This window comes from Hypomesus nipponensis, chromosome 10 (assembly GCF_054491055.1).
Source record: "Hypomesus nipponensis isolate SF chromosome 10, ASM5449105v1, whole genome shotgun sequence".
In the NCBI taxonomy this organism is placed as follows: Eukaryota; Metazoa; Chordata; class Actinopteri; order Osmeriformes; family Osmeridae; genus Hypomesus; species Hypomesus nipponensis.
This window is the reverse complement of record NC_140370.1, coordinates 12,175,001-12,200,000: the sequence shown is the minus strand read 5'-3', so window position 1 is coordinate 12,200,000 and position 25,000 is coordinate 12,175,001. Positions and strand designations below refer to the sequence as shown.

Genomic DNA, 25,000 nt, shown 5'->3' with positions numbered 1-25,000 from the left:
TCTCTCTCTCTCTCTCTCTCTCTCTCTCTCTCTCTCTCTCTCTCTCTCTCTCTCTCTCTCTCTCTCTCTCTCTCTCTCTCTCTCTCTCTCTCTCTCTCTCTCTCTCTCTCTCTCTCTCTCTCTCTCTCTCTCTCTCTCTCTCTCTCTCTCTCCATCCATCCATCCATCTCATCATGGTGAGGAGAGGAGGCAGCCAGCAGCACGGAAGTCAACTTGGCCACCTGTCAGCAGCTGAGAGAGGGGGAGGAGATGGAGAGGGGGGGGGGGGGGAGCTGAGGGAGGACACCCACTAATCTTAGTAAGCAGGGAAAGACAGTGTCGGAGAAGATGGATGGCCTGCGCGGTGATGGAAGGCTCTTAGGGGTAACTGGGTAACACTCTGTGAGAGACCGAAACAGACAGAGAGAGATGGAGACAGAGAGAGAGGCATGGCAACTCAACACTGTCCTCGTCTCTCTCCTTCCCTCGTCGATGACACTCTGGTGTTCACCGCAGCGCAGGCCATCTGTCAATAGCTACCCCTCCCCTCTCACACACACACACACACACACACATGGCTGTGAACACACACGCAAAGCACTCACGTTTATGCATGCTCTGTAGGTACTGCTAGGTTGGGAGAGTCCGTTAATGTGTCATCCACTTAATCTTTAATGTAGATTGTGTGTTTACAAAACTAAACAAACAGCAATTTGTGAACATCAGATTCTAGTTCTAAGTAGCACAGCAAAGTACTGCTGTATATTCTGAACCCATTTAGTGTAATCTGTCCTTCCATTGCATGCTGTGTATCTCTCCAATCACACAGTAATGCTTCATTGTAGACGTGTAGGGTTTGTGATTCTGATCTGAACTTTGAACTCCAAACTAAATGTATTTGCACCAAAGATTTACGTTTTACATAATGGAGAGGAGTTATGTGAGATCACAGGAAAGCAGCTTACAGCTCTAACATGGAAAACTACACAACACAACTACAACCCCTCCCCCCCCCCCCCCAGCACATTCATGTACTGGCATCGTTAGGGCATCTGGGGCTTTTTCACTGTGATTTTCCCCAAAACAATTCTGTGCTTAAAAAATCCCCTGGACATGCTACATGGGATTGCACTGAGACCTGAGTGCCCTAGAATCACACACATACTCACACAAACATTCACACACACACACACAAACACTCTCTCTCTCTACCTCACTGTCTGTTTATCTCTCTGTCTCTCTCTCACACACACATGCACCTATTTCTGGAACACAATAAAGTGAGATTAGGAGGAGAAATGGGGGCAACTAAATGCCACAAGAGACCAGTATGACAGAATGAGGGGGTCAAATGGATGATAAATGGAGAGAGGGAGGGGGAGCGAGAGGGAGTGAAATAAGGACAGACCCTAGGTCTCTACTCTGGGTGAGAAGTCAAAATCTGATAATAGGATGAAGGAGCTTAGTGGTGCTCTGAGGACTGCTGACTAGGTCTGTTTAGTTTGTCCACCGCCACGCCCGTCGGGACAGACATAACAGAGGCCATCTGGTCACACACACACAGATGCACACACACAAACACACACACTGACACACCACAGCCACTGTCCTCTGATGCCTGACACACAAGGTCACAGTGTGATGTCACCACAACACACAGAATTCTAGAATACCCATCCTCACCCCCAATCACATAACATTCCTTCATAAAAATTACAGCCAAACTGTCACACCAATGGACCACCTCAACTATCGGTGAATTCATATCTGTTCATACAAATAGCCTTGCTAACGTAAAACAGATATGCAGCAGCCTCACAAACATTACCCACAAGGCCTTGGTCTCTAAAGATAAAATGGCTCCAGCCACAGTTGGTTGGCCTATTTCCTCCAGGCCTCAGGGTGCGCCTCATGTCCTACTATAAATATTTGATTTTTGAGTTATCAAATAAACATGGCCAGCACCAACACTATATCTGGAGCTCTTGCTGGATTTAATGTAGCCATACAAAGATCAGGCATTCAATTTTCAGCCTGTATTCCAGTCAGACAGGTGTCAGACACCTCTCCTCACTTTAATGGAGAATGGGACGGCAATGCCAAGGGCCATAAATAGCCAAAGCCCACCCCATGACCCTCAAAAGTCAGGAGGTGATTGGATAAATGATGGATAGCAGACAAATAGGTCAATAGCATGGCATTTACAGTAGAGATGACACTGTGGGCTTCTTGGGTCACGGCCAAGCATGCTGTTGTGGCTATTTTCAGAAACTGGATGACTTATTTAAACTATTCTTCTGCCTGACGTCAACACTCCCTAGGCAGGCGGAGGGGAAGAGACGCTCAGAGCGCTGGCTGTTTTTTCTATGCGTGTCTGCGTCCGAATATCTGAGTGTGTGTATGTGTGTGCGTGTGTGTGATCCGCTTCTTAAAGCTGTGGGGCCTGCCTATGGTGGTGGATGAATCTTGTGCCACTGTAGCTGTTTGGGCGAGAGAGAGAGTGACTTCTAGAGAGAGAGAGAGAGACAGAGAGAGAAACAGAGAGAGAGAGAGAGAGAGAGAGAGAGAGAGAGAGAGAGAGAGAGAGGCCAAAGCAGAGTTGCAGGTGTGAATCTGTATGGGATCCAAAAATAAGAACAAATCTGTGTTTCATAGGATGATGGCGTTCAATGTGTTTCAGTGTCCAGCTGGAGCCTGTGAGGCAGGCCAAGCTAACAGGGGAAGGGCCGGAAGCCTTGGCTGTCATGGTCTGATCCACGCTGGGTTAGATGGGGATTGGGGAAAGGGGGATGGGGAAAAGCCCGCTGGTTTCCGTGGTAACGCTGAGTTGACAGGATGGGACGTCCGGACAACAGAGGGCCAGCTAGCTAGCCAGGGTTAAGGGTCATGGGATATGGGCAGATTGTGGTAGCATCGGCAAACTAGGCTGGGAGTGGAGGAGTGGGGGTTGTCTTCATGTTTGTGTGTATGGGTGTGTATGTATGTATGTGTATGTATGTGCATGTGTGTGTTAGTGTGTGTGTGTGTGTATGTGTGTGTGTTAGTGTGTGTATGCATGTGTGTATATGTGTGTGTTAGTGTGTGTATGTGTGTGTGTTAGTGTGTGTATATTTGTGTGTATGTGTGTGTGTTAGTGTGTGTATGTGTGTGTGAGGGCTATTAGAGGGTGAGGCAGAGCAGTTGCAGGCTCTTCTCTCCCTGCTGATGGCTTGGAGCTTCTCCAAACCCCCGCTGGCCTGCTTGTGTTACCAGGGCGTAATACCACAGCTAGTATTAGCACGCACACAATAACACATGTAATTGACTTTCAGAGAGATTTAACAACAGAAAAGGGGCCGTTCAGGGGAAGCAAGGGGGGGGTCCGCTAACAAGCAAGGGATGGGAGGGATGGAGGGGAGAGACGGAGGAAAAGACAACAACAAAAATAGGGAGAGAGAGAGCGGTGAGGTATGGAGCGAGGGAAGAGACGGAAGGAGTACAAAAGATCAGAAGAAGGCTGTTGGGGCTAAAAGAGAGAAAGCAAGAACGAGAACACGGATACAGAGCGAGGGGGAGAGAACACGAAAAGAAGGACCGCCAAAAAAATATAATTGAAAAAATATATATAGCGAAAAGTGGAGTTGACACCATGAAAGCTGGCAAGCAGCCTTGACTGGAGTTCCCCCGTCAAATACATGTTTTAGGTTTAAATTATTCAGCTGTGGAGAACCATGCCTGCATGCTCTTTGGACATCTGGAGCAGAGCTCAACCATCTCTGAGTTTGCTCCCCCCTGAGTCAATCCACAATCATTCACACATTATTAATAGCAGAGTCTCATCATGACTGAATGGGTTTTGATTTCTCACGATAATCCCAACACCAGCATGGCGCAGAATCAGACCAGCTGTTCCTTCCTAAATAAAACCCATTTATAATAACTACGATGGGTAAGTCTGCATAGACAGATCAAGGCTAGTTTCCCATACAGTACAGTTAACAGTACGTGTTGCAGAGGCTTTGTCACATTCCTCATCCCTGCTCTCAGACCAAACTACAGGAGAATAAAACTAAAGGAACTTGAGGGAAAGGGCAAATGGAAGCCAGGTTAATGCCTCGGGGCTAATGCATACACAGACACACACAAACAAAAACCCATACAGAATGCTCTATCTCTCTCACACTCTGTCTCTCTCTAATTCTTATTACATACACAACCGCATCATCTCTTGCAGACATTTTAAATAATTCTGAGAAGGAATTTAATCAGTGAGATACTGGTGAGAATTAATAGAGTTCTGAGACACGGATCCACAGACAAATCAAGAGAGGACTGCTGCAACATTTAAATGGATGGACTGTCAGAGCTGAAGAGACAGAAGGTGTGCGCTAGAGTCTGTAATACAGTAGCTCACCTGTTTCCAGTTGTCATAAACGAGGATTTTGCTGTCCTCATCGTCAACTGTCACTGTGCGTTCGTAGCCTTCCCCTGGAAATACACAAGCTTGTCACATACACACGCACACACATGGTCTGACAACTAGACATGCTAAATGCATGTCAACAACCCACCCGTGGTTTGAAGAGAACACAGTTAATCATTTCATATAAACTGTGCGTGTATTACAGTACAGTACATTGCACAATGATGTTTCCAGAAAATATCTGTGGTCCAGTTAGTGAGCATGGGGATTTCAACTCTGGGATTGTGGCTTTAATTCCCTAAGGGGAGTCACTGTGTAGCTATCCACATGGCTGGATTAAAATTGGTGTTGATAAGAGTATCTGCCTATAGGCACATATATCAGGATTCATGTTCTGCCAGTCTCAATGGTGTGTGTGTGTGTGTTCAGTGTGGTAGTCATCAGTGTCATGGCAGTGTGCCCATCACTCTGCTATGAGAGGCAGTGATTGACTGGCCATTGACAACTGCTTATTACCATGAACATTTAAGGCCGTTTGATGACATGCGGTCAGACAGACAGACAGGATGGCCAGTGGGATGGAGTGATGTCATAGCTGTCATCTTGAGGTCTAGAGAGCCCTTCTCAGAAATGTGCACATCGGGCATTGAAGTGTCAGTGGGATGGTACTTGACATCATGTCAATGGACCCCTCCCCCCTGCTCACCTCAAATATAAACACACACACACACACACACACGCATACAACACACACAACACACAAAATACTTTACCACAGGCTTGTGTTTCAGAGTCCACAGACAATGATCTGTCCGACAGTCCGGCGAGGGACAGAGCCAGTGACGACTTTCCAACCCCATTCTGTCCAATCAGTACGATCCTCAGAGCGCCCCCATAATGACCCCCCTCCACTGCCTGACAAAAAGATTCAACTCGGGGAACAGTGTCACTGATTGGCAGAGTGGCAGGTCCTTCCAGGCCTGGTATCCAATCGCAGTCCTCCGACACAGCCTCTTCCCTTCTCAGCTGGTGCTTGATTGGCAGAGGTGTGCTTCCTCTTCTGAGAGGGGGCGCGGTGGTGAGAAACATACTGTACTGAGGGAGACAGGGAGGCAGGTGGTTAGCACACGCCCCACTGGAGATGACCCACATGAGCATGGTGCTTCTGGGAGAGCAGAGCGTCCCTTTAATGTGACAAAAAGTGGTGAGACACATGTTTCCTGCCGTACGTGCACACATTGAGTATTCAGTGCTTCATCACTGCATTCTGTGAGGACATCTCTTCTCGGGTGTCAACAGATGGATAGCGGTTTAGGTTGACAGGCAGGCAAAGGACAATTTCTCCTCAACAAAAGATTTTTTCAAGAGCGTTTTTAGTAGGCCTACCAGGTCAGAGAGAGAAGACCTCCATTAATATTAATACAGCAATTAGTGTAGATGCGGCACTGGCAGTAACAGAAGCAGGTGTGCCCGTGGCTTATAGAGATGCACCCTCACTGACACACAGCAAGCTAGTAGCTCTCACAGCACTACAAGACAGAGCCACAGCACTAATTACACTAATTGAAAGGGTCTAATTCAGTAATCATGGTCTATATTTTCTAGGAGACACAAGGGAGGAATAAAGAAAGATGTGGAGGGGTCCTGTGACAAGGTTGAGGCAGCGTGTCATCTGCTTCTGTGTCTGACTTGTGAGAAACTGGAGCAAACATTGCACACTACTGCCTACATTTCATACTGTACTACAGCCAAGGCTTGGCTGTTGATGGCTTTGCTGTTTTGTTAGGTTCTTTTGTGCATAATGACTGCTGAATGCTCACTGCAACAAGACTACAGCAGAGATTCCGCTACAGCTGTTCACACCTCGGCTGAAAGGTGGCAGTTCTAAATTTAGAGTAATTATATCGAAGCTGCATGAAATAATGAGCACCAACTATTTTATCGCATCTCATATACAATCAATAATAGCTTATTATCCCTGTGAACACACTGTATTCATAGTTACACCGTAAGCACATAAGAAAAAAAGGGCTTTTTAGTTGTGAGCATAGACAAAGTAGATTCTACCTACAGCGGTTCTCCCACTAAAGAGGGTGTGTTCCCTACACCGGTGTGAGTGCTAATATCCATGATCTTGTGTGAGGTGAGTACAAGAAACAATTGCCTCTTACCTGGTCTGTCATCGTTATGAATTCTTCGTCAACGTTTTGAGAAAGGAAGTCCTTATCTGCGACCACCACCACCCATATCAAGTCATCTGCGCTCGCTGCCGTACGTTCTCTTCCCCCTATACATTCACCACGAGAATTATAGATACAACAAAAAACACGCTCCAGTTAATTTTAAACATTCTAGATTTCCAGACGCGTAATTTCTTCCGAATGCTTCTCTTTTGTCTGCTACCTCGAAGTGTAGTTCATGTGAATGTGGTGTAAATGTTACACCTGTGTCTGTAATGGATAGGCGACTCCTCCTAGGCTACACAAGCTATCTGCCCGCCTCTTCATCCCCCCTCTCCTCCCAACGCCCAAGAGAATGTGCTCCAGCGTACAGCCTAATGTACCTGATCTAACCCTCTCTCTCTCTCTATTTCTCTCTTTTTTTCTTTCTTTCTTTCTCTCTCTTTCTCTTTTTTCTTTCTTTCTTTCTTTCTTTCTTTCTCTCTCTCTTTCTTATTTGCTTTCTCCCTCTAATTTTCTGTCTGCAACAATGACTTTAATCTTTAATGTGCAGAAAAAGCAGACCATCCATGGCCGTTTTTGAAAATCCTCATTATCCAGCCTGCATTAAATTCACCGTTAGGAAACGATAAGCACGTTTTCAAAACATAAGTCTTTTTTGAGGACAAAGTAGATCGTTTTTGATGCTGGAGGCAACGCCAGCCGCTAGGGGGAGGCGTTGTTTTTGAGGGGAAATTATAATTGCCATTTGGTTGTTCTGGTCTCGTGTTGCTGCTCTAAAATAGGTATAGGCCTATGTTTGACAGTCCTCTGTCTTCTTTCCAAAGTCTTCTTTCCACAAAGATGTAAAGAGCCGTTGTCTTGTGTTGGTCTGTACCCCGACGATGAGCTCCTACCATAGTCTCACCGTGGAATGCTTGTCAGTCCAGCCTATATCCAGCCATGTGTCTGAACAGCACTTTTTTATAGGCCGGTCCAGACGGCATGTTGCAATTTAGAAAGTGAGGCTAGACAGGAAGACAAGTATCTCTCAGTGGGACCTATGGAGCCATGGTGTCTAATCTAGAGACTTAATGAAGTCTCATCAGGACATCAGAGCCAGCCAGCCAGTGCCTGGTCGTGTGTGAGAGAATCACAGTGAGGGCAGATGAGAGATAACTGTGCTCATTAGCCCAAAGCTCTGATAACAAAACACTATCTGCTTCGTCTGTTACATATTCATAAGCCGCTCTGGGTATCAATAGTCCATTGGATGTGGGAAATCAGTTAGAAAGGGGTTGAGGGGTCAAGTTGATAGATGAAATGGAGCAGATTCATGGCTCGACCAAAATGACTCATGAAAACGGCCCATGGCATTCTTTCTGTTGAAGCCTGTTTTATTTCTAGGATCAGAAAATGTGTTTTTTTTGGTGGTAATCATGGTATTTCATGTTGTTGATGAGTATGTTTACTGTCAGTGCCTCTTGGTTTAAACTCCAGTGGAGGATTAAACGCACGCCTGTCTCAAACCGAATCTCCTAAAACGGTTCCACACAAACTGCTGAAGAAACAAAGCCATTATCTAATCAGCCCCAGGCTCAAGTGATTCCAACCTCCCAATGAATTTTAATCACAGGCCATGGCGTACTTGAATATGAATACTTCAAAAACCCCACAACAAAAATCCAATTACAGTCCCAGAGTCTGTCAGCCCAAATGTAATGCTCCTTCTTTTGTGAAATCAAACCACACCAAATGTAGATTACTTGCTACTAGTTAACGTTTTATTTTCTCTCCATTCGTTAAAAAAGAGCAACCATTAACCAATAGATGACAAAATAAATCGGTTTGATCATCAGACCATGAAAATGTGTCTCTGTCTCGTCACACTTGCCAGAAGTGAGAGCCCCTCTCCTCAAGGTCACACAGTTGTTGAGATGACCGGTCCACTCCAAGGCTTCACCGTGGGATATTAGAAGTTGTGTCTTTTCTGTGTTGCCTGTGTTTCAAAGGTCCCAGAAATAGATTTACAAGGACTGGATGTCCTGGTAATCTGATGGATTAGATTTAATAACAAAACCCCAATGGAGGCTTTGAGACGAAGGGAGAGGAACACAAAAGAATGTGAGAAAGTCTATCTGTCTCACTACACATGAACATACTACACACTAAGCACTACACACTACCCTCACAATATATCCTCATTATCACCTGCTCTTCTTTGCACCTCTGGCCTTGTTCTGTAAGAGCTCCAGGGGGATTTGAATCATGTGTTTATGAGCAGGGCATGTCTGTATCTATTGGTTAGCATAGGTCTCAGAAGTGTAATGGTCTGTAATCGAGATTTGCTGGTTCCCTCTCTCGAGGTTGGGCCCGTTCTAATGGAGTCTGGAGTGGCCAAATGATTGCTGACCTCGATTTGTTAAGGATATACATTCTCAGGTGAACTTTATGTATAATGTATGAACCTATTGTCTAATAAAAGCTGCTGGAAAGGATGTTTTCACAAGCATCAACGGTCTAATTCTCATGTCTATTGTACTTAACACATCATTTGGTTGTATAACTTTCATGCACGCAATAGTCTATGTAAACTAAGTGCTGACTAACTTAACTGCTCTAAGATGGTATCACATGTTCCGCTTTTTCACCAATTTACACTGATTAAACTCACCACCCTCTACGTTCAGAGTGAGAATTCTCTCAGTACGGCTACTTCAGCAGAGCAGTGAGGTGTAATATTCAGGCCGCTTGACAAGACCAAACTCACTGTGGCCTGAATTTCTAGTTGGCTGGGGAATAAATACAGTAAGTAGAAAAGACGTTTACTGTGTAGCACAGCTGCTGTTGACAGAAGCGTACAGGTGGTTCTCTTTGATTTCCATATCATTCCACCTGTGAAAAACATTCAAAATCTTATGTTGGTTTTTTCACTGAAAGGTTATCAGATTTTTTTCCTAACACAATCTTCCCTGCCTTATCATCTCTCTCTCTCTTTCTCTCTCTCTCTCTCTCTCTCTCTCTCTCTCTCTCTCTCTCTCTCTCTCTCTCTCTCCCTCTCTCTGTATCTAGATGTTAGGATGCAGTGTTGCTAAGTGATTCTGACAGTTTGATCAGAAACATGAGCTTGTGGGTTTTATGGCTTGGTGCATTACGTTCACGACACTATCCACCTCACACATACATGAACACACTGAATGACTTCATCACAGATCTTTCAAAGACTGATCACTAATCATTTACAGTATAATATCTTCATATACTGTTAACTCCAAATATTACAGTAACAGTGATTGCGCATCATTTAGATATCCAACACATTTTTGATAATGATAATCTGACAATTTTTTACTTTCACGCTTGACATTTTTTACACAAATATCAGTTCTTTCTACTTCTTAGCTTGGCTTCCATTGTGATGCTCCATACGAGCAACAATAAACATTGATACCCGTTGCCTCGCCAAACCAAAGCAGATGTGCATGTGTCTGTGTTTGTGCGCGTTGATATCTCGCTGTCAGCCACCAGCATGTGTCACGGTGTGCTGCATGGCGTTGTGGATGGGAGGCAGGGGCAGACTGGACTGCGGCAGGCACCGAGGCGGGGCTGGAGCGACACGTCTGCCAATAGCAGGGCCCCTCCAGCGTTTGCAGCTGGACGGTAGCAGGGTGCGGAGCTGACGGACAGCTGTCCGTGTGAACAGGAAGTAGAGAGGCGGGTTCCAGCAAGGGGCAAAACACACCAGCAGAATAGCACACAAGGAGGCCACCTCCCAAAGTATTGAGACTTCCTTCACTGGTTCATGGGTTGGGGAGGGGGTTGTGAGGAATGGATAGGGGGGAGTGGGAGTATGGGTTGGGGTTGGAGGTGAGGTAGAGCCATGAAAGGGCACCAAATTGACAAACTCTAAGACATAGTAAGGCAGCCAACTGATGGCAAAGACCAGAGTGGATCCAACCAAGAGTGCTGTAGCTTTCTTGTTGCGGCGGTCTGCAATCAGGGAGCCACGGCAACTGTACAGGTGTGCTATGATGTGGCTGCAGTTTCGTCCAATGCAGACTAAGGGCACTACGTAGTAGACCAGGAAGGCAGGGATGACAAAGGCCAGCCGTTGGCGCAGCCCTATCGACCAGCTGCAGCCACCATTATAGTGGATGTAGGTGACCTTGGGCAAGGCCATGGTGATGGATACCAGCCAGATCAAGGCCAGTGCCCCAGCCCTGGAGGAGAGAGGGAAAGGAAGAACATTTGTGAGGTGGGAGCTTCCGGCTCCCCAGTAAAATAGCATCAATCATCATTTCCAAATCAGTCATGGGTCAACAGTTGAGTTCCAGAATAAACTTGGTAGATTTATGACCGTGATGAACATACAAGACATACAAGAGAGGGTCTCATGCTACTGCTGTTCATTCCCCCTACACACCCCTCACCCTTCCTTACCCACCACCCCTCCTTACCCTTCACCCTTCCCAGTTGCATGCCCAGACCCCATGCTGTACTCACAGTTGCTTGGGGGTGGCGGGTCGCCTGGCAGGTGGAGCCACGACGCGATACCGAAGCACAGACAACGCTGCCAGGCTGAAGACGTCCACACCGGCCATCACGGACGTCGTGAACCCCAGGAGCACGCATATGGTGCCCCCTAGCTGCCAGTCCTGGAAGCTGGCGCTGAGCAGCGTGCTAGACAAGGTGAGGAGGGCCGCCAGGTCCGCCAAACTCAGGTTGAGCAACAGGACAGAGCTGGGCTTGGAGCGTCGGCGTGGGTTGCGCATCAGCACCAGCCACATGAGAAGGTGACCTCCGACCCCCACCATCAGAGAGAGCATGCTGACCAGCGGCAGCACCACGGTGAAGGGGATGGTGGTCTTGGTGGACACGGTGTTGAAGAGCAGGTTGACTATAGCAGGCATGGCTGCGATGAGCGCGGGGGGAGGGTGGTTCTCTAGATGGTTGTAGATGGGCTCAGCTGAGGAAAGGAACAAGAAGGACGGAGGGATGGGCGGGAGAGGGGGGGGGGGAGGGAGAGAGGGATGGGTGAATGGAGGCAGAGGGATGTGAGGGCAGGGAAGCTGAGATGGAGGGAAAATTAAAACATAGAATGGATGGAGGGAGGATGAGTGGAGAGGAGTGAACAAGAACTGCCTCCAGTTTCTAATAAAATCACACGATTCAAAAGGCACACAGAATGACAATGGTTTCGTGAGATGAACCGGACACGTCTTAATAATGAATGTGATTGTAAGACACTTATTATTCGTCTAATAATAGTTTTCTATTTGGCACCATGAATCATTCACCTGCAACCTGTTATTGCAGAACACTGGGTGTCAGTGTGTTTGATTGAAAGCTGCGATGACTCAGAGAAGCCCAGCCTTCCAGGCTCTGAGGAGTAGCTTGCCAGCACACACAGGCAGCTGCTGGTCAGTCCCTTCACCACTCACGACAACACAACTTTGCCACGGAACCACAGAGAGACAGCTCGCAGAACACGTCACACATGCGGCATCTATTTGCACTTAGGAGACGGGCCTTTTACAAAAGCACACGCTGTCTGGTTGGCCCCGGACATGAGCAAGGTGCACAACCATTCAAAGCTCCCACTTGGAGCACCCTCTTTTTCCAACAAACCTGATTAATAATTTTCTACAACGACAGTCTGGCAAGAGGCAAATGGAGATAGTATTGAATTCCCCCAAGGGTCTCCCAAACACGGTGGGGCCCCACCAGGCTTTGGGGCAGCCTTGGTTGATATATAAGAAATAGAAGCTTTCATGTGTTGGTGAAATGCTGACTTTGGAGGCTGTGATTGTCAGCTGACTGGATCATGGAAAAACACGCCCATCAACGCCACCCACCACAGACACAGGAACTAGATGGCTTGACATTTGGGAGGATTTGCCCTGTTTACATTTATCTTTAATCAAACTGTGAGTTCTTCCCCTAGGTAAATACAGGTCTATATCCATCCGGTCTCCATCTTATGCTTATATTCTTATTGACTATCAATAATAATATGCCGCTTACTATGTAAATTAAGTAAATTCCTTTACCCGTACTACATGCAACATAAAATATCCCTTCATTATTTATTCATGTTCAATATGCTGATGGGATGTACGCAGAATGAGACATGCATCCGTGCGTCAATGATTCTCCATGCATGCTAACATCAAAGAGATGATGAAAGTAAATGACTCTCCACCACTGAGAAGTCCTATAGGAAGCTCGAGCTACACTGCGGGCTCGTGCAATGAAGTGCTCACGACACATTGAGTTGCCACTGTATTCCATTTGTTCACGTCCACGTGAAATGTGAAACGCAGCAGGGGCTCCAGGAGTGTGTGAGAAAGTGAAACAAAGAACGAGCTAACAGCTGGGATCTGTCAGACGACCCATGGAGACCACGGGCCAGCTGATGAGGAGGATCCAGACCCATCATCAGGGGACATGACAAACGTTTTGAAATGTGTCATTTCAAATTTCAAAACCAGTCAGTGTTTTCATGTGGCCGGCTCGAGTCTTGGAATACTCTTCCTTGAATGCCACATCGTTTCTCATAGACGTTATAGCTGAGTAGCACAACTGGTCCACCCACCTTCCCTGATTCACATCCCCACCTCCCATACAAACACACCTTTACAATACATCAATACAGACACTGACAGAATGAGGCTCTGTACCAATAAACAGATGTATGTTCTTGACCTAGTTAGACAATTCAAGAGACAGGCTGCCAGATAGCGGAAGAATCTGATCGATCGTGTAAGGGAGTAGAGCTCAGGGTCACACTTACTGTGGACAGTAATCTGCTCCGGGGACAAGCCATCCTTTGTCCATCAGTGGCTCAGCTCGGTAAAGAGGAGCTGAAAGGACACACACCTGCGTCCCTCCCACTCTCACGTGCATGCATACACACATCTAATCACACACACACACACACACACAAATAAAGTATGAATCTGTTACACCATCCAAACTTCTTCATTATAATGTCACATCAATACTGTAACCCTTACCCGATTTTCGGACTGAAATGGATGACCGTGCAGCAGTGCACCGGTTTGTGAGCACAGGTACTCTATCTACATGGTTTTCCCTGTCTACTTGTCTTCTCCACTGATAACCAGAGGGTTTTCTTGACTCACAATGTGTGTCTGTTCTTCTTTTCTCCCCTCACTATCCACCCACTGCCCTCTTTATCACTCTCCTTCCCTTTTCTCCTGCAATCTCCTTCTGACACTTTTCTGCCTCTTACATGGTCCTTCTACTGTACCCACCAGCCGCCTTTTCACTTTATTCCTCCCCTCACTCCCCTCCCTCGCCCTCTCTCCCCTCCCTTTACCTCATCCTCTGTTTGATCCTCCGTAATCCTCTGACAGTCGGGTATAATGAGATTCACCTGTCGTTGAGGAAACCTCAGAGTAAATAAACACGTCCAGGTATGTAGGTGGGTCAGAGAGACAGAGAGAGAGGGAGAAAGGGAGAGAGGGAGAAAGGGAGAGAGGGAGAGGGAGGGAGAGAGGAAGAGAGACTGATAGAGTTAAGGAAAAAGCATGCACTGTCAAATTTGCCAACTTAGAAACAGCTAAAAAGTGGGCTTGCTAATCAGGACTGAGACAGCAGAGTATTTCTAACTGACATAAAGACAGCGGTGTGGGAGTATCCTAGGCCTCACTCAACTGCCTGGGCTATGAACTCCCCCAGAAAGCAATACTGTGCTTACCCACTGGACCCCTGCCTCATACACACTCATTATAAACCTTCCGGTGTTGACACAGCATGTCAAGTAGCTTGCAACTAGTAGTACCCATCTGCTACTGTAAACCTCCTGTCACACACACATAGACACAGACCCAGACACATACACATGCACACACAGACAAACACACACTCACACACATGAAGACTTGCTCTGTATTCTGCTTGTGTTTGCTTCCTCATGTTTCTGCTGTATTGTGTGGCTGCATGGGATATGGGAAAAGAGGTGTGTGTGTGTGTGTGTGTGTGTGTGTTTGTGTGACCTAATCCTACAAATTGATGAATTTAATTGGTCTAGCTACTGAATGTGCACTGCCCAGACAGCTATGAAGATGAACTACTGATGAACAGTTTGAACTGTTTCTCAGGAGACAGGAGCTGTTGACGTCATAGAAACATTAGTGGTGTGTGTGTATGTGTGTGTGTGTGAGTCAGAAAGATAATTAATGCATGAACAGGCTCCTTTGTTATACAGTCAGATAAATCTTGATCTTAATCAATGGTTTGTCTTATCTGCCTCTGTCTGGCGGTGGAATTTCCAAGAGAAAATGGAAAGTCTTCCAGTGAACATTGCCGCAATTGAAGCAACACCAAATGCTATTTATCATGATATGTTAATGTTTGAATGTGTGAGTTTGCAAGTGTCACTCAAAATGAATCACTTGTTTAGTCAAAACATGGTACCATAAGTTTATTACTCAGTCTTTACTGCCCTCTGTTGTCACTCATAGGAACTGTAGTGTTCGTCCTAAAAGTACAATTAGTTGATACCGTATCAACAAAGCTGAGTTGAGCTCGGAACCTTAAGGCTCAACAGAACAAACCCTGCCGTGTTCCAAGTCCACTACCAGCAGACGAGCGGACACCATGTGATGTTGAACCTCGGAGGTTTCACGACACAGTGCAAACCACCAGCCTATTTCAGCTCTTTAACTGAAGAACTCAAGATCCAGGAGAGGTTTAGAACCAAGGGTTGAAGGTGAACCTAAACTCAGAGTTCAGGAAAGTTTGAAGGGAAAAAGTGAGAGGTGGCGGTAGAGTTTTGGGCTTGGTATTGTTTGGCTGCAGTTGCAACTGCCACACTTTTATAAAATGATCATATTGCTGCTGGTGGCAGCAACAGAAGCAATACTGAAGTGTGCAGAAACAATATTTGTTTTATTTATCAGCTCATATTGACCAAATTCATCCAACTTACTGGGTAATGCATCATAATGCAGAAGAAAAGTACTCCAGGCATTCTGCCAAGGCAACCAAAGAGTCTTTTCTTGGCCCAAAATTGAAAATAATTCTTCAGAAGTCAATCCCCCAATCTGAATCCAATTGAGTGTTCAGCGCATAAAATGAAGAGGAAACGCACAGGAGAAAGACTTCAAAACAAACAGGAAGCAAAGACAGCTGCAGGAGATGCTTGAAGAAGCATCCTCGTCATGTAGTACAAACCCAGCACCTGGTGATGTGTAAGGAGGCAGGCCTCACAACTGCCTAGCATGCAAAGGATGTACAACCAAGTATTAAATATCATTATTTTATTGTTCTGCATGTTAATTGGTTTTTGGTGCCCTAACATGTAGGAAAAATACTAACATTTATTCACAGTTCATCTGAGACGTTCATCTAATTTGTTGTAAGTGCTGACATACACTTTTAACTTTCTTCGTACGTCGTATAAAAGTAGGTGCTCACACTATGTAGAAACAAGAGCCAGAACTAAGAGCAATTCAACTCAATTTTGGGAAATTTCATCTTTATTTATCCTATTCATATATGCATTTTTAGAAAATATACTCATTTGAGTCCTGTAAAATCAGATAAAAACAATCATCTGTTCCATGGACCACCTAGTAGTACTTACTGTAATAATACTGGTACCAAATGATAGAACACTTCATCAACATATTCAGTCTCCATTATCGTTATACATACAAAGATGGTTACAATACAGTCAAAATAATTACAATCAAAGTAAAGAAAATACCGGTTACAGAATAACGTCCACAAAGGTTAGTGCAGATTTTGCTCATTTATACTCAATAGGCCTATACACAGAATATCAATACTCCATTAGAATAAATACTGATTCATTCTTACAGTAGCAGTGTCACAGATTGTCGTTTAAAAGAGAGAGAGAGAGAGAGAGAGAGAGAGAAAGAGAAAAAGAGAGAGAGAGAGAGAGAGAGAGAGAGAGAGAGAGAGAGAGAGAGAGAAAGAGAGAGAAAGAGAGAGAGAGAAGAATAAGAAATAAAGTCCAATAAAAGTATATGTACAATAGTAAGAGCAAGTAATTGTTTGTGAGTATACTAGATGAGAGAATGTTTCAGTGTGTGTCTGAGAGAGAAGGAAATGTAGAGAACATGGTATGTGTGAGATGACAGAGCAAGTAGGACTGGTGTAAAGAATGTCAGCATTCATGCATCACGTTTCACAAATGAGACAGTGACTAATCATGCCACCATCGGCTCTATTCTGACTGTGTCGGTCACTTCCAAGAGTTCATAATGACTTGTTTTTCTCTTGCTCTTACTCATCCTCTTTCCATCTATCTACTCCCAATCATTTTCTCCTCCGTAATCCTCAGTAGCTTCTCCATCTGCTGGTGTTGTCATGACGCCTCGCTGTTGCCAGGCTCCGGACTGTCGTGACCTAAACAGCAGACAGAATGTCAGAGCTCTTCTCTCCAGCCTTTCTAGCGTGAGTCTCAAGCTTGAAAGGCTCTTATTCAGAATTGAGCTAAAACCGGCGAGACAAGAAGCTATCTGGAGGTAGCAGTGGACAGTAGACCCACACACGGACAGACACGCACATATACATAGACAAGACGCTCACAAAAGACACTCGACCATTTGCCAGAAACAGATCCAGATACATACACACGGATGCAGGATAATCCAGGGATCTGTTTCTGCTCTGGGGGAAACGGGGTTTTTTCACGGGGGGTTTGCGAACTGAGGACCTCTCCAGATCACTGGGGCTGTCCCGTCCCATGCCTGAGGGGAAATGATATGAGACGTACAAGCGGGGCCACACACATGGGGAACACGGAGGAATGTAGAAGCCTTCTCTCAAGTTGAGAACAGACCCAGCAAACTATTTGCAATTCCTCGGAAATACTTGGAGTGCACAAAAGAAAACCTTCCGATGAAAAAGTACCGAAAAGTGTGTATTTGGTTTTTGTTGGACCCAGTTATACATTCAGAAGATTTGACTGACAGACACATTGAATGGCAGTCATAATGACATCAGCGAATACCGCATACTGTGTATACTGGACTTTGCCAATGCTATTACAAATTGCACAGTCAGTCAAAGACAGAGGACAACAGATTCCATTCTGCTGTTGCAATGCAGAGGCATGCTGTATACAGGCAGCCAGAAGACAGTGGAGTCAGAGCGGGAAGGGTTGTGCATTCATGTCACACACACACATACCAGTGTCACAAGAGTTTGCTTTCCTGTTGCGATGTGGCTTCGATATCCCGCCATTTGTTGATCCATCTTCATCTGATAGATAAAGTATTCACCATAATCGTTACCACCTGATCACGTCTAATCCTCCACGGCACTACAGCTGGCACTAAACGACCCATTCATTAGAATGAAGTAATAATAACAATTTGCATTCAATTACAGTGGTACCTTGATTGACAGCTGAACTGGGTAAATCAAAACTAGGTTTGGCAGACATTGGTGGCACACGGGGCGGGCTTTTCTTCTCATTGGTGCTTTCTTCTGGAGTGACAGGGGCTCCACAGGACTCCAGGCCAGGCTTGGCAGACGTCGGTGGGACAGGAGGCGGGGTCTTCTTGTCACTGGTTACTTCCCCAGGTGGAGTGACAGGAGGCGAGGCGTATGGAGAGTTACAATCCCGGGATAGATCTTTACTGGGCTGGAGAGATGATACTTCGTCAGACAAACATACATACACACACACACGCGCGTATGCATGCACACACACACACCTTTGCAGGAATAGGGGGACGCTGTCCCTCTGCCCCTCGTGTTCTCTGTGTTACGTCTTGTCTCTTTGCGTTCCTCTCGACCTCCCTCTCTCCTTCCACCCCTCCACAGTCCTCGGGGGATTTGTCTAAGGGCAGAGAAAGATTGAAGAAGGATTATGACAACAAACAAAACAGGTCTGTGATTGCACAGACCTCGTTCTTGTTGGCTAAGTTGCCTCTACTGTGCATTGTTGCAGTACCGGAGCTCTCCTGTAGATGTCGCTGTCTCAGACCGGCCAGACTGGGCTTGCTGCTCTGTGGAGGAGGATCAGGCTTCTGTCCGCAGGGGGCGGCCTCTCTGTCGGCCCTCCCCTCTTCTGAGGACTGCCCGCCCTCCGTTTCCGTCCGTGTGTCTGTCTGAAAGCTGACTCTCTCCTGCCTGCCCGCTTCCGTCTGCTTGTCCATCTGTCTGTCCGTCTGTCTGTCCGTCTGCTTGTCCGTCTGTCTGTCCGTCTGCTTGTCCGTCTGTCTGTCCGTCTGCCTGTCCGTCTGTCTGTCCGTCTGCTTGTCCAGGCCGCCGGTGGACGCGACGTGGCCGTTCGCTCGAGTGTCTGCCTGGGTCTCGGGTGTCTGTCTGTCCATCTCTCTGTCTGACTGTCTGTTGTCGCAGCTGCTGGCGTCGGAGTCGATGTCGGCCCCGATGCAGCTGTACACCATGCTGACCAGGTCTGAGGACTGCAGGGAGGGGCAGAGATGAAGCACGCACTGTACAACACTTGTCCGCTAGGGCCGTACAATAACACAAGAACAGTGCCCTGGATGTAAGACTGTGAGGGGGGATGGTGGTGGTGGTGGTGGTTGGGAGGGGTGTCTCTGCACCTGTCTCTGTATGTGGTAGGGGGGGCTGCCGGCCCTCATCCCAGGGAGGGGCACACCATGGCCGGACCTGGGAGACGGCATGCCTCCATTGGTTCCCTGTATAGCCGACTCCACCCTGACGGCATCCTTTGGGTGCTGAATAAACGAGTAGACATTCTCGGAGGCCCTGCAATGGGCAGAGAGAAAGAAAAGAAAGAAAGAGAGAGACGTGTTACATGAGGGATTTATCTACATACGAGTCCTAGTATTTCCACTGTTGAGAGCTGGATATCCACATGCTGTACTACGCTTAGGACTACAATAGCACATGGTCTCCACACCCTTTCCTACAGGCCCCTCCCATTCCTGCATACTCTGCGTCCTGATTGGAGATAGTAGAGTTGCGGTTCTTCCGGAAGCCGGAAAAGATGGACAGGACGCTGCGTCTCTTTTTGCGTCTCAGGATCTGGGCTTGATGGTGGGATGACAGTTGACTGAACAAAAGGGAGAGAAAGAGAGAGAGACAAAGAGAGAGAGAGACAGTAGACATTAAGACAGGGATATGACCTTTGTATCGACCTGTATGAATAGGAACCGAAAGCAATCTATAAATCAAGCCCTGTACATGAAAATGAATGGACGTGGATACAAACATTCAGTGTTGTGTACCACGTGCTGTCATGCATGAGATGTTGTGCAGTTTACCTGTCAGGTAGAACTCTCTTGGTGTAGAAGTCAGGAAGTCCATCTTCTAGCAGACTGACCCCCCCATTCTCTGAGAAGTGCTGTGGGAGGGAAACAGGGACGGGAAGATAACAGCATTACAACCATGAACACAATATAATATTGTATTGTCACCCCCAGATGCTGACAACTGCAATTATTATTTCAAACGGGCTGGCTGAACTTGATCCCCTGCCAGCAGTAGTCTATTTGGAGCAGAACACAATTACTCATTAACACTTTACAAATGGTTTGTACCGATTTATAAAAACCACTTCGAACTTTAGGACAAACAGACCTGGAGTGGTCGGTGCCTTGGGGGCAGTTTGGATTTCAGGACATGATAAATGGATGAGTCATAGCAGGCAATAGGTCAAAGTAAAATAGTTTTTAAATGATTTATTTCAAGAAAATGGACCTCAGGGTGGAAAACATGGCTGAGAAAGGGAGCGATTGAAACAAAAGATTGTGGGTTGGAGGAAAAAAGGAAATAAAAGATAATTGTTTGTTGTTGACTTGCTCAAATGCACTTCAGATCTGTAAGAGCATATCGTGCAGGACAGTGCTGACCATGTACTGGATGTAACTCTCGCTGTTCCACACCGTCATCACAATATAAAAGCCATAAAAGACAAATAAATAAACGAAGGCAGGGGGCAAGCAGTTTGAAAGTATTGTGGAGACAAAGGTCACTCACAGGATCAAGGGGAAGGTGACCCGTCCTGTGCCTTCGCGGTGGGCGTGGCCTCACGTGCGTCACGTGACGCAGCGGCGAGCCGTGGGTGGGCAGGGTGGACAGACCTTCCCAGGATGCCGAGCGGGAGAGGGGTGCGGAGGGAGAGGGCACGCAGGGGGGAGGAGAGGAGCTGTGCTCATCACCCAGACCTGAGTGAGGGGGGGGAGGAGAACAAAGAAACGAAACATGGGTCTATTTGGGTTGTGAGGTTACAAGGGCCAGATAGGAAGTACATGAACATTGAGTCATCTTCGAAGGTTGTAATGTATGAACAAGGCTTCTGGATGTTTCTGGTCCTAATCTCTGTGGGGAGCGAGGAGCCTACTTAGTCTGGTGGACACTGGGCGGATCCGCCTTGTTCGGGAGCTGCGCTTCTTAATGGCCATGGTGTCCTTGAGGGAGTCACAGAGGTGTGTTTGTGTCAGTGTGTTGAGCAGTGGACCAAAATGTGCGCGCGCGCGTGTGTGCGCTCTGTACGTACAATGTTGATGCCCGTGTCCTCATCAGGGAACTCCATTGAGTCAGGGAGTCTGGACTGTTTCATCGTACGTCTGCCTGTGCCCCCGTCTTCCCAACGCTTCACCTGGGACACCTGACCAAGCTGGGAAATCACACACACACACAGTTTGAGTTTGGATTGAACTCACCTAGCAAGAGACAGCATGCTGTCAGTAGAGAACATGCATGTTTACCAGGGTCTTGTGAGTGGAGTAGAGCTCTTGAAGGATCTGGTCCACTATGGAGTTGGTCAGATAAGAGACCACAGACAGCTTTACCTCTCTGGGGGGTGTGACGGAGGAAGAGGGACGCAGGGACAGAGAGACAGAGACAGAGGGTGCACAGTCAAACAAACATCATCTCATTTACAATCTAGAACTTTTCAACAACCATAACGTCATTGCTCTCCTGGACTCCCTCCCTCATCTCTTACTCCAGGGCTCTGTTGATGTCCTGGGCTGCCCTCTCCATCAGGGCTGTGCGGATGGTGGAGCGAGGGATGGACACGCGCTCCGAGATGGAGGAGAGCGGGGGGACGAGGTGTTCGGCTGCCAGGGAGGACATGGGGCACAGCTCCCGACACAGAGACACCATGGAATCCACTATCACCTAGGAGACCACACACAACGCAACACATGACCTCACATGACAACCGTCCATCCGTGCATACATATCCTCCATCTATCTATTTATCCATCCATCCATCCACCCACCCATCCATTCATCCACCCAACCTATCCATTAGTCCTCCTCCATCACCTATCCATTAGTCCTCCTCCGTCACCTATCCATTAGTCCTCCTCTGTCACCTATCCATTAGTCCTCCTCCGTCACCAATCCATTAGTCCTCCTCCGTCACCTATCCATTAGTCCTCCTCCGTCACCTATCCATTAGTCCTCCTCCGTCACCTATCCATTAGTCCTCCTCCGTCACCTATCCTTTAGTCCTTCAATCCACCCATCCATTAATCCGCACGTTCATCCACAAATCCGTTCATCCACCCTGGTCCATCCTCACCTCTGGAAGAGAGAAGCTAGTGCTACTGTACCTGCAGTTCCTTATCAGCAGCCTTGGTCAGTTCGCCTGCAAGAGACTCCAGTCTCTGTCTGACAGGCCCATCCACCGACAGAACATGGGCCAACTCACATAGAGACGGGTACAACTGAGACCCACAGAGAGAGAGAGAGAGAGAGAGAGAGAGAGAGAGAGAGAGAGAGAGAGAGAGAGAGAGAGAGAGAGAGAGAGAGAGAGAGAGAGATGAGGATTAGAATGAATTATGCATGCGCACAAGCACACACAAGTCTCAAAGGAAACAGTGTACAGCGTGTGCACTCACGGCGCGAGAGTTTCGGGCCTCCTTCAGGACCTGTCTGGCCGCCTGTAGATCCTCCCCTTCCTCCAGGCCTCGGAGAACACACACCTGCTGCTGCACTCGCAAACACAGGCGCTCCATCACCTGGGTGGCGCACACACACACACACACACACAAACAAAGCAAATGTCAACCCGGGGAAGTGTTGAAAGATTAAAGTCCCTACTTGAGCACCCACACACACACACACACACCTGTTCAGCAGTGCTGGTGACCAGGCCCTGATGCAGTCGGAGGGCTTGTTTCTGAGAGAAGCGCTGAGTCTGGTTGTTCCTTAGCAAAGCCCTCTGGATCTGGAAGCAGGAGAGAAAGTGAGAGCAGGAGGGAGGGGGCAGAAAGGAGGGAGGTAAGGATGAAGGGAAAGAGGCTGACGATATAAAAGGATTATATTCTCTTCTATCCCTCAGGCAAAATGTAAGGAGTACAGGGTTGAATGTAAGAATTTGAAATGGATAATGATACGAAATGCTACCAGGGAAGTGTAGTCAGCATGGATACACAGTGTGTGCGGTGGACTGAATGGAACATAGCACAAAGCTGTGGAAATACTTGGTCTCCCATGATGCCCCACCTTGGTCAAAGCTTGGTCAGTCTTCTCTGGGGAGCCCCTGTACGCCTGTGTGACATCACTGAGGGGGAGGGGCATGTACTGGAGAGTAAAGTTACTGGTAGAGGAAGAGAGAGCAAGAGACAAAGATGAAAAGAAAGACGCAAAGAGAAAGAAATAGATGAGAAAGGGAGAGAGGGAGAGAGAGAGGAGATTGAGAGATGTTAGGACAAAAAGCATTAGCCAACAGTATACTATCATGTCTTCCATGATTCATTATTAAATCAACACTACTGTGCCTGTAGCCGACGCAAAACTGGTCTATGGTTTTACTTTTGTGTCAATTACTGCAGCTCTAACAGGCACCTTGGACTTACTAACAGGTCACCTCATGTGATGAAACATCATGCAATAGCAGGCTGCAGAGCCGGTAAAAAAAATATCCTCTTTGACTTTAAAGTCTCTCTAATTCTCCTGATGAAGTGGCTTTGAGAGAGTGAGTAGGCGGGAGAGAGAGAGAAATAGAGAGAGAGAAATAGAGAGTGAGAGAGAGAGAGAGAGAGAGAGAGTGTGAGAGAGAGAGAGAGAGAGAGAGAGAGAGAGAGAGAGAGAGAGAGAGAGAGAGAGTGTCCTACTGTTCAAGGGCTCGAGCCACATCTTGCAGGCCCGTAGCTGTGGTGTTATTGCGATCCCACGTCACACTCCTTAGAAGCATGAGGGAGAGAGGAACAGAGAGGAGAAGAGAGACAGAAATAGATCAGTCACTTATTGAAGAACAAACCCGCTCCAGTCTCAGTCAGAGTGCCTCCATGTACAGTATGAGCCTCTACACTGCTCACACACGACTGTCCATCCTCAACCTTGCAATGGGTTTCATATTGCACCTACGTACATCTGGAAACGTTCAACCATATAGCATTACACTATGGAACTGCTGCACTGCATTAAGAGACAGGCTCACATACGCCCCCTCTCTCCCTTTCTCCCCAATCCTATTCACTCTCTCTTTGGTTTTCCCCTCCCTCCCTCCCTCCCTCCCTCCCTCCCTCCCTCCTTCTCTCCTTCTCCTTGTGCACCGCCCCGTCCCCCCACCTGAGGGTGGTGTTGATCTGCAGTGCTTTGCTCAGCATCTTGGCTCCGGTGTCTTCCAGGCCGTTGCCACTGAGGTCCACCTTGCGCAGGCAGGTGTTGCTGCCCAGGGCGTTCACCAGCACCGTGCCCCGAGAACGCAGCCGTGAGTCAGCCAGGGAGAGGGACTGCAGAGCCTGGGGGGGGAATGGTGATGTTGTGTGAGGGGATAGTGTAAAAGAGGTAGAGGGTGTTTATGGAGAGAGAGAGAGAGAGAGAGAGAGAGAGAGAGAGAGAGAGAGAGAGAGAGAGAGAGAGAGAGAGAGAGAGAGAGAGAGAGAGAGAGAGAGAGAGAGAGAGAGAGAGAGAGAGAGAGAGAGAGAGAGAGAAGAGAGAAAGAGACAAGAGGATGTGAATAAGGCTTTGAAGTAAAGTTCACAAAGTGTGTCTGTGTGGGTGTACTTTATATAAAGTGTATTTGGGCACCCTCTACTGTGTGTGTGTGTGTTTTCATGCCTGTGTGAGCATGCGTGTTTCGGACTGAATGTTTACGAGTGATGATCATCAACAACAGTAAATTATTGAGTGTGTTAGACATAGTGTATCTGCACTCAGAGAGAGAGCCCGTGGAGTTCAGGGAATAAAGCCTGTCAGAATGAATAACTCCCTGAAGCTGGAGAGACCATGGCTTGTACAGTCCGTGGGGCTGGACATGTGTGGGAGAGAGGGTTACACGTGTGAAGACATAAATATATACCGTAGCCACTGTTGTATACAGTATGGTAATTGAGTGCTCTTAAGTACGAGAGAACAATAGATTCTTCTACAACTCACACACTCTTCCTCCTGCACCAGCTGGACTAGCTTCTGCAGAACCTCATCCAGCACCCTGCAGACAACACAGGCCATCTTAATCATCACCATCATCTTCCCCCCAACCAGAAACATCATCATCATCACC

At 47.1% G+C, this 25,000-nt stretch overlaps 3 protein-coding genes across 3 annotated transcripts in view; all 3 read right to left on the bottom strand.

The window, feature by feature from the left end:
* rem2 (RAS (RAD and GEM)-like GTP binding 2) overlaps nt 1–6,564 on the bottom strand; it is an 11,319-nt gene extending 4,755 nt beyond the window's left edge. The window contains exons 1-3 of the mRNA XM_084708091.1: nt 6,553–6,564; nt 5,155–5,476; nt 4,373–4,446 (exon numbers count right to left, since the gene is read on the bottom strand). Of these exons, the coding sequence (XP_084564217.1) occupies nt 4,373–4,446; nt 5,155–5,476; nt 6,553–6,564 (408 nt within the window). The remainder of the gene's footprint in view (nt 1–4,372; nt 4,447–5,154; nt 5,477–6,552) is intronic.
* Nucleotides 6,565–10,057: 3,493 nt separating this feature from the next.
* LOC146271771 (putative neuropeptide Y receptor type 6) lies at nt 10,058–11,450 on the bottom strand. The gene is made up of 2 exons (XM_084707610.1): nt 11,044–11,450; nt 10,058–10,760 (listed from the first exon to the last, which is right to left on the bottom strand). Exons 1-2 carry the CDS (start codon nt 11,448–11,450, stop codon nt 10,058–10,060), a joined length of 1,110 nt encoding a protein of 369 aa, XP_084563736.1.
* Nucleotides 11,451–16,028: 4,578 nt separating this feature from the next.
* Nucleotides 16,029–25,000, bottom strand: part of carmil3 (capping protein regulator and myosin 1 linker 3) — a 28,642-nt gene continuing 19,670 nt past the window's right edge. The window contains exons 20-40 of the mRNA XM_084707609.1: nt 24,874–24,928; nt 24,064–24,236; nt 23,607–23,675; nt 22,996–23,089; nt 22,619–22,717; nt 22,389–22,508; nt 22,101–22,214; nt 21,485–21,660; nt 21,246–21,333; nt 21,035–21,154; nt 20,879–20,945; nt 20,515–20,702; nt 19,800–19,879; nt 19,469–19,588; nt 19,116–19,281; nt 18,497–18,971; nt 18,258–18,382; nt 17,935–18,184; nt 17,728–17,799; nt 17,169–17,285; nt 16,029–16,941 (exon numbers count right to left, since the gene is read on the bottom strand). Coding sequence (XP_084563735.1) covers nt 16,901–16,941; nt 17,169–17,285; nt 17,728–17,799; nt 17,935–18,184; nt 18,258–18,382; nt 18,497–18,971; nt 19,116–19,281; nt 19,469–19,588; nt 19,800–19,879; nt 20,515–20,702; nt 20,879–20,945; nt 21,035–21,154; nt 21,246–21,333; nt 21,485–21,660; nt 22,101–22,214; nt 22,389–22,508; nt 22,619–22,717; nt 22,996–23,089; nt 23,607–23,675; nt 24,064–24,236; nt 24,874–24,928 — 2,809 coding nt within the window. The 3' untranslated portion in view covers nt 16,029–16,900. The remainder of the gene's footprint in view (nt 16,942–17,168; nt 17,286–17,727; nt 17,800–17,934; nt 18,185–18,257; nt 18,383–18,496; nt 18,972–19,115; nt 19,282–19,468; nt 19,589–19,799; nt 19,880–20,514; nt 20,703–20,878; nt 20,946–21,034; nt 21,155–21,245; nt 21,334–21,484; nt 21,661–22,100; nt 22,215–22,388; nt 22,509–22,618; nt 22,718–22,995; nt 23,090–23,606; nt 23,676–24,063; nt 24,237–24,873; nt 24,929–25,000) is intronic.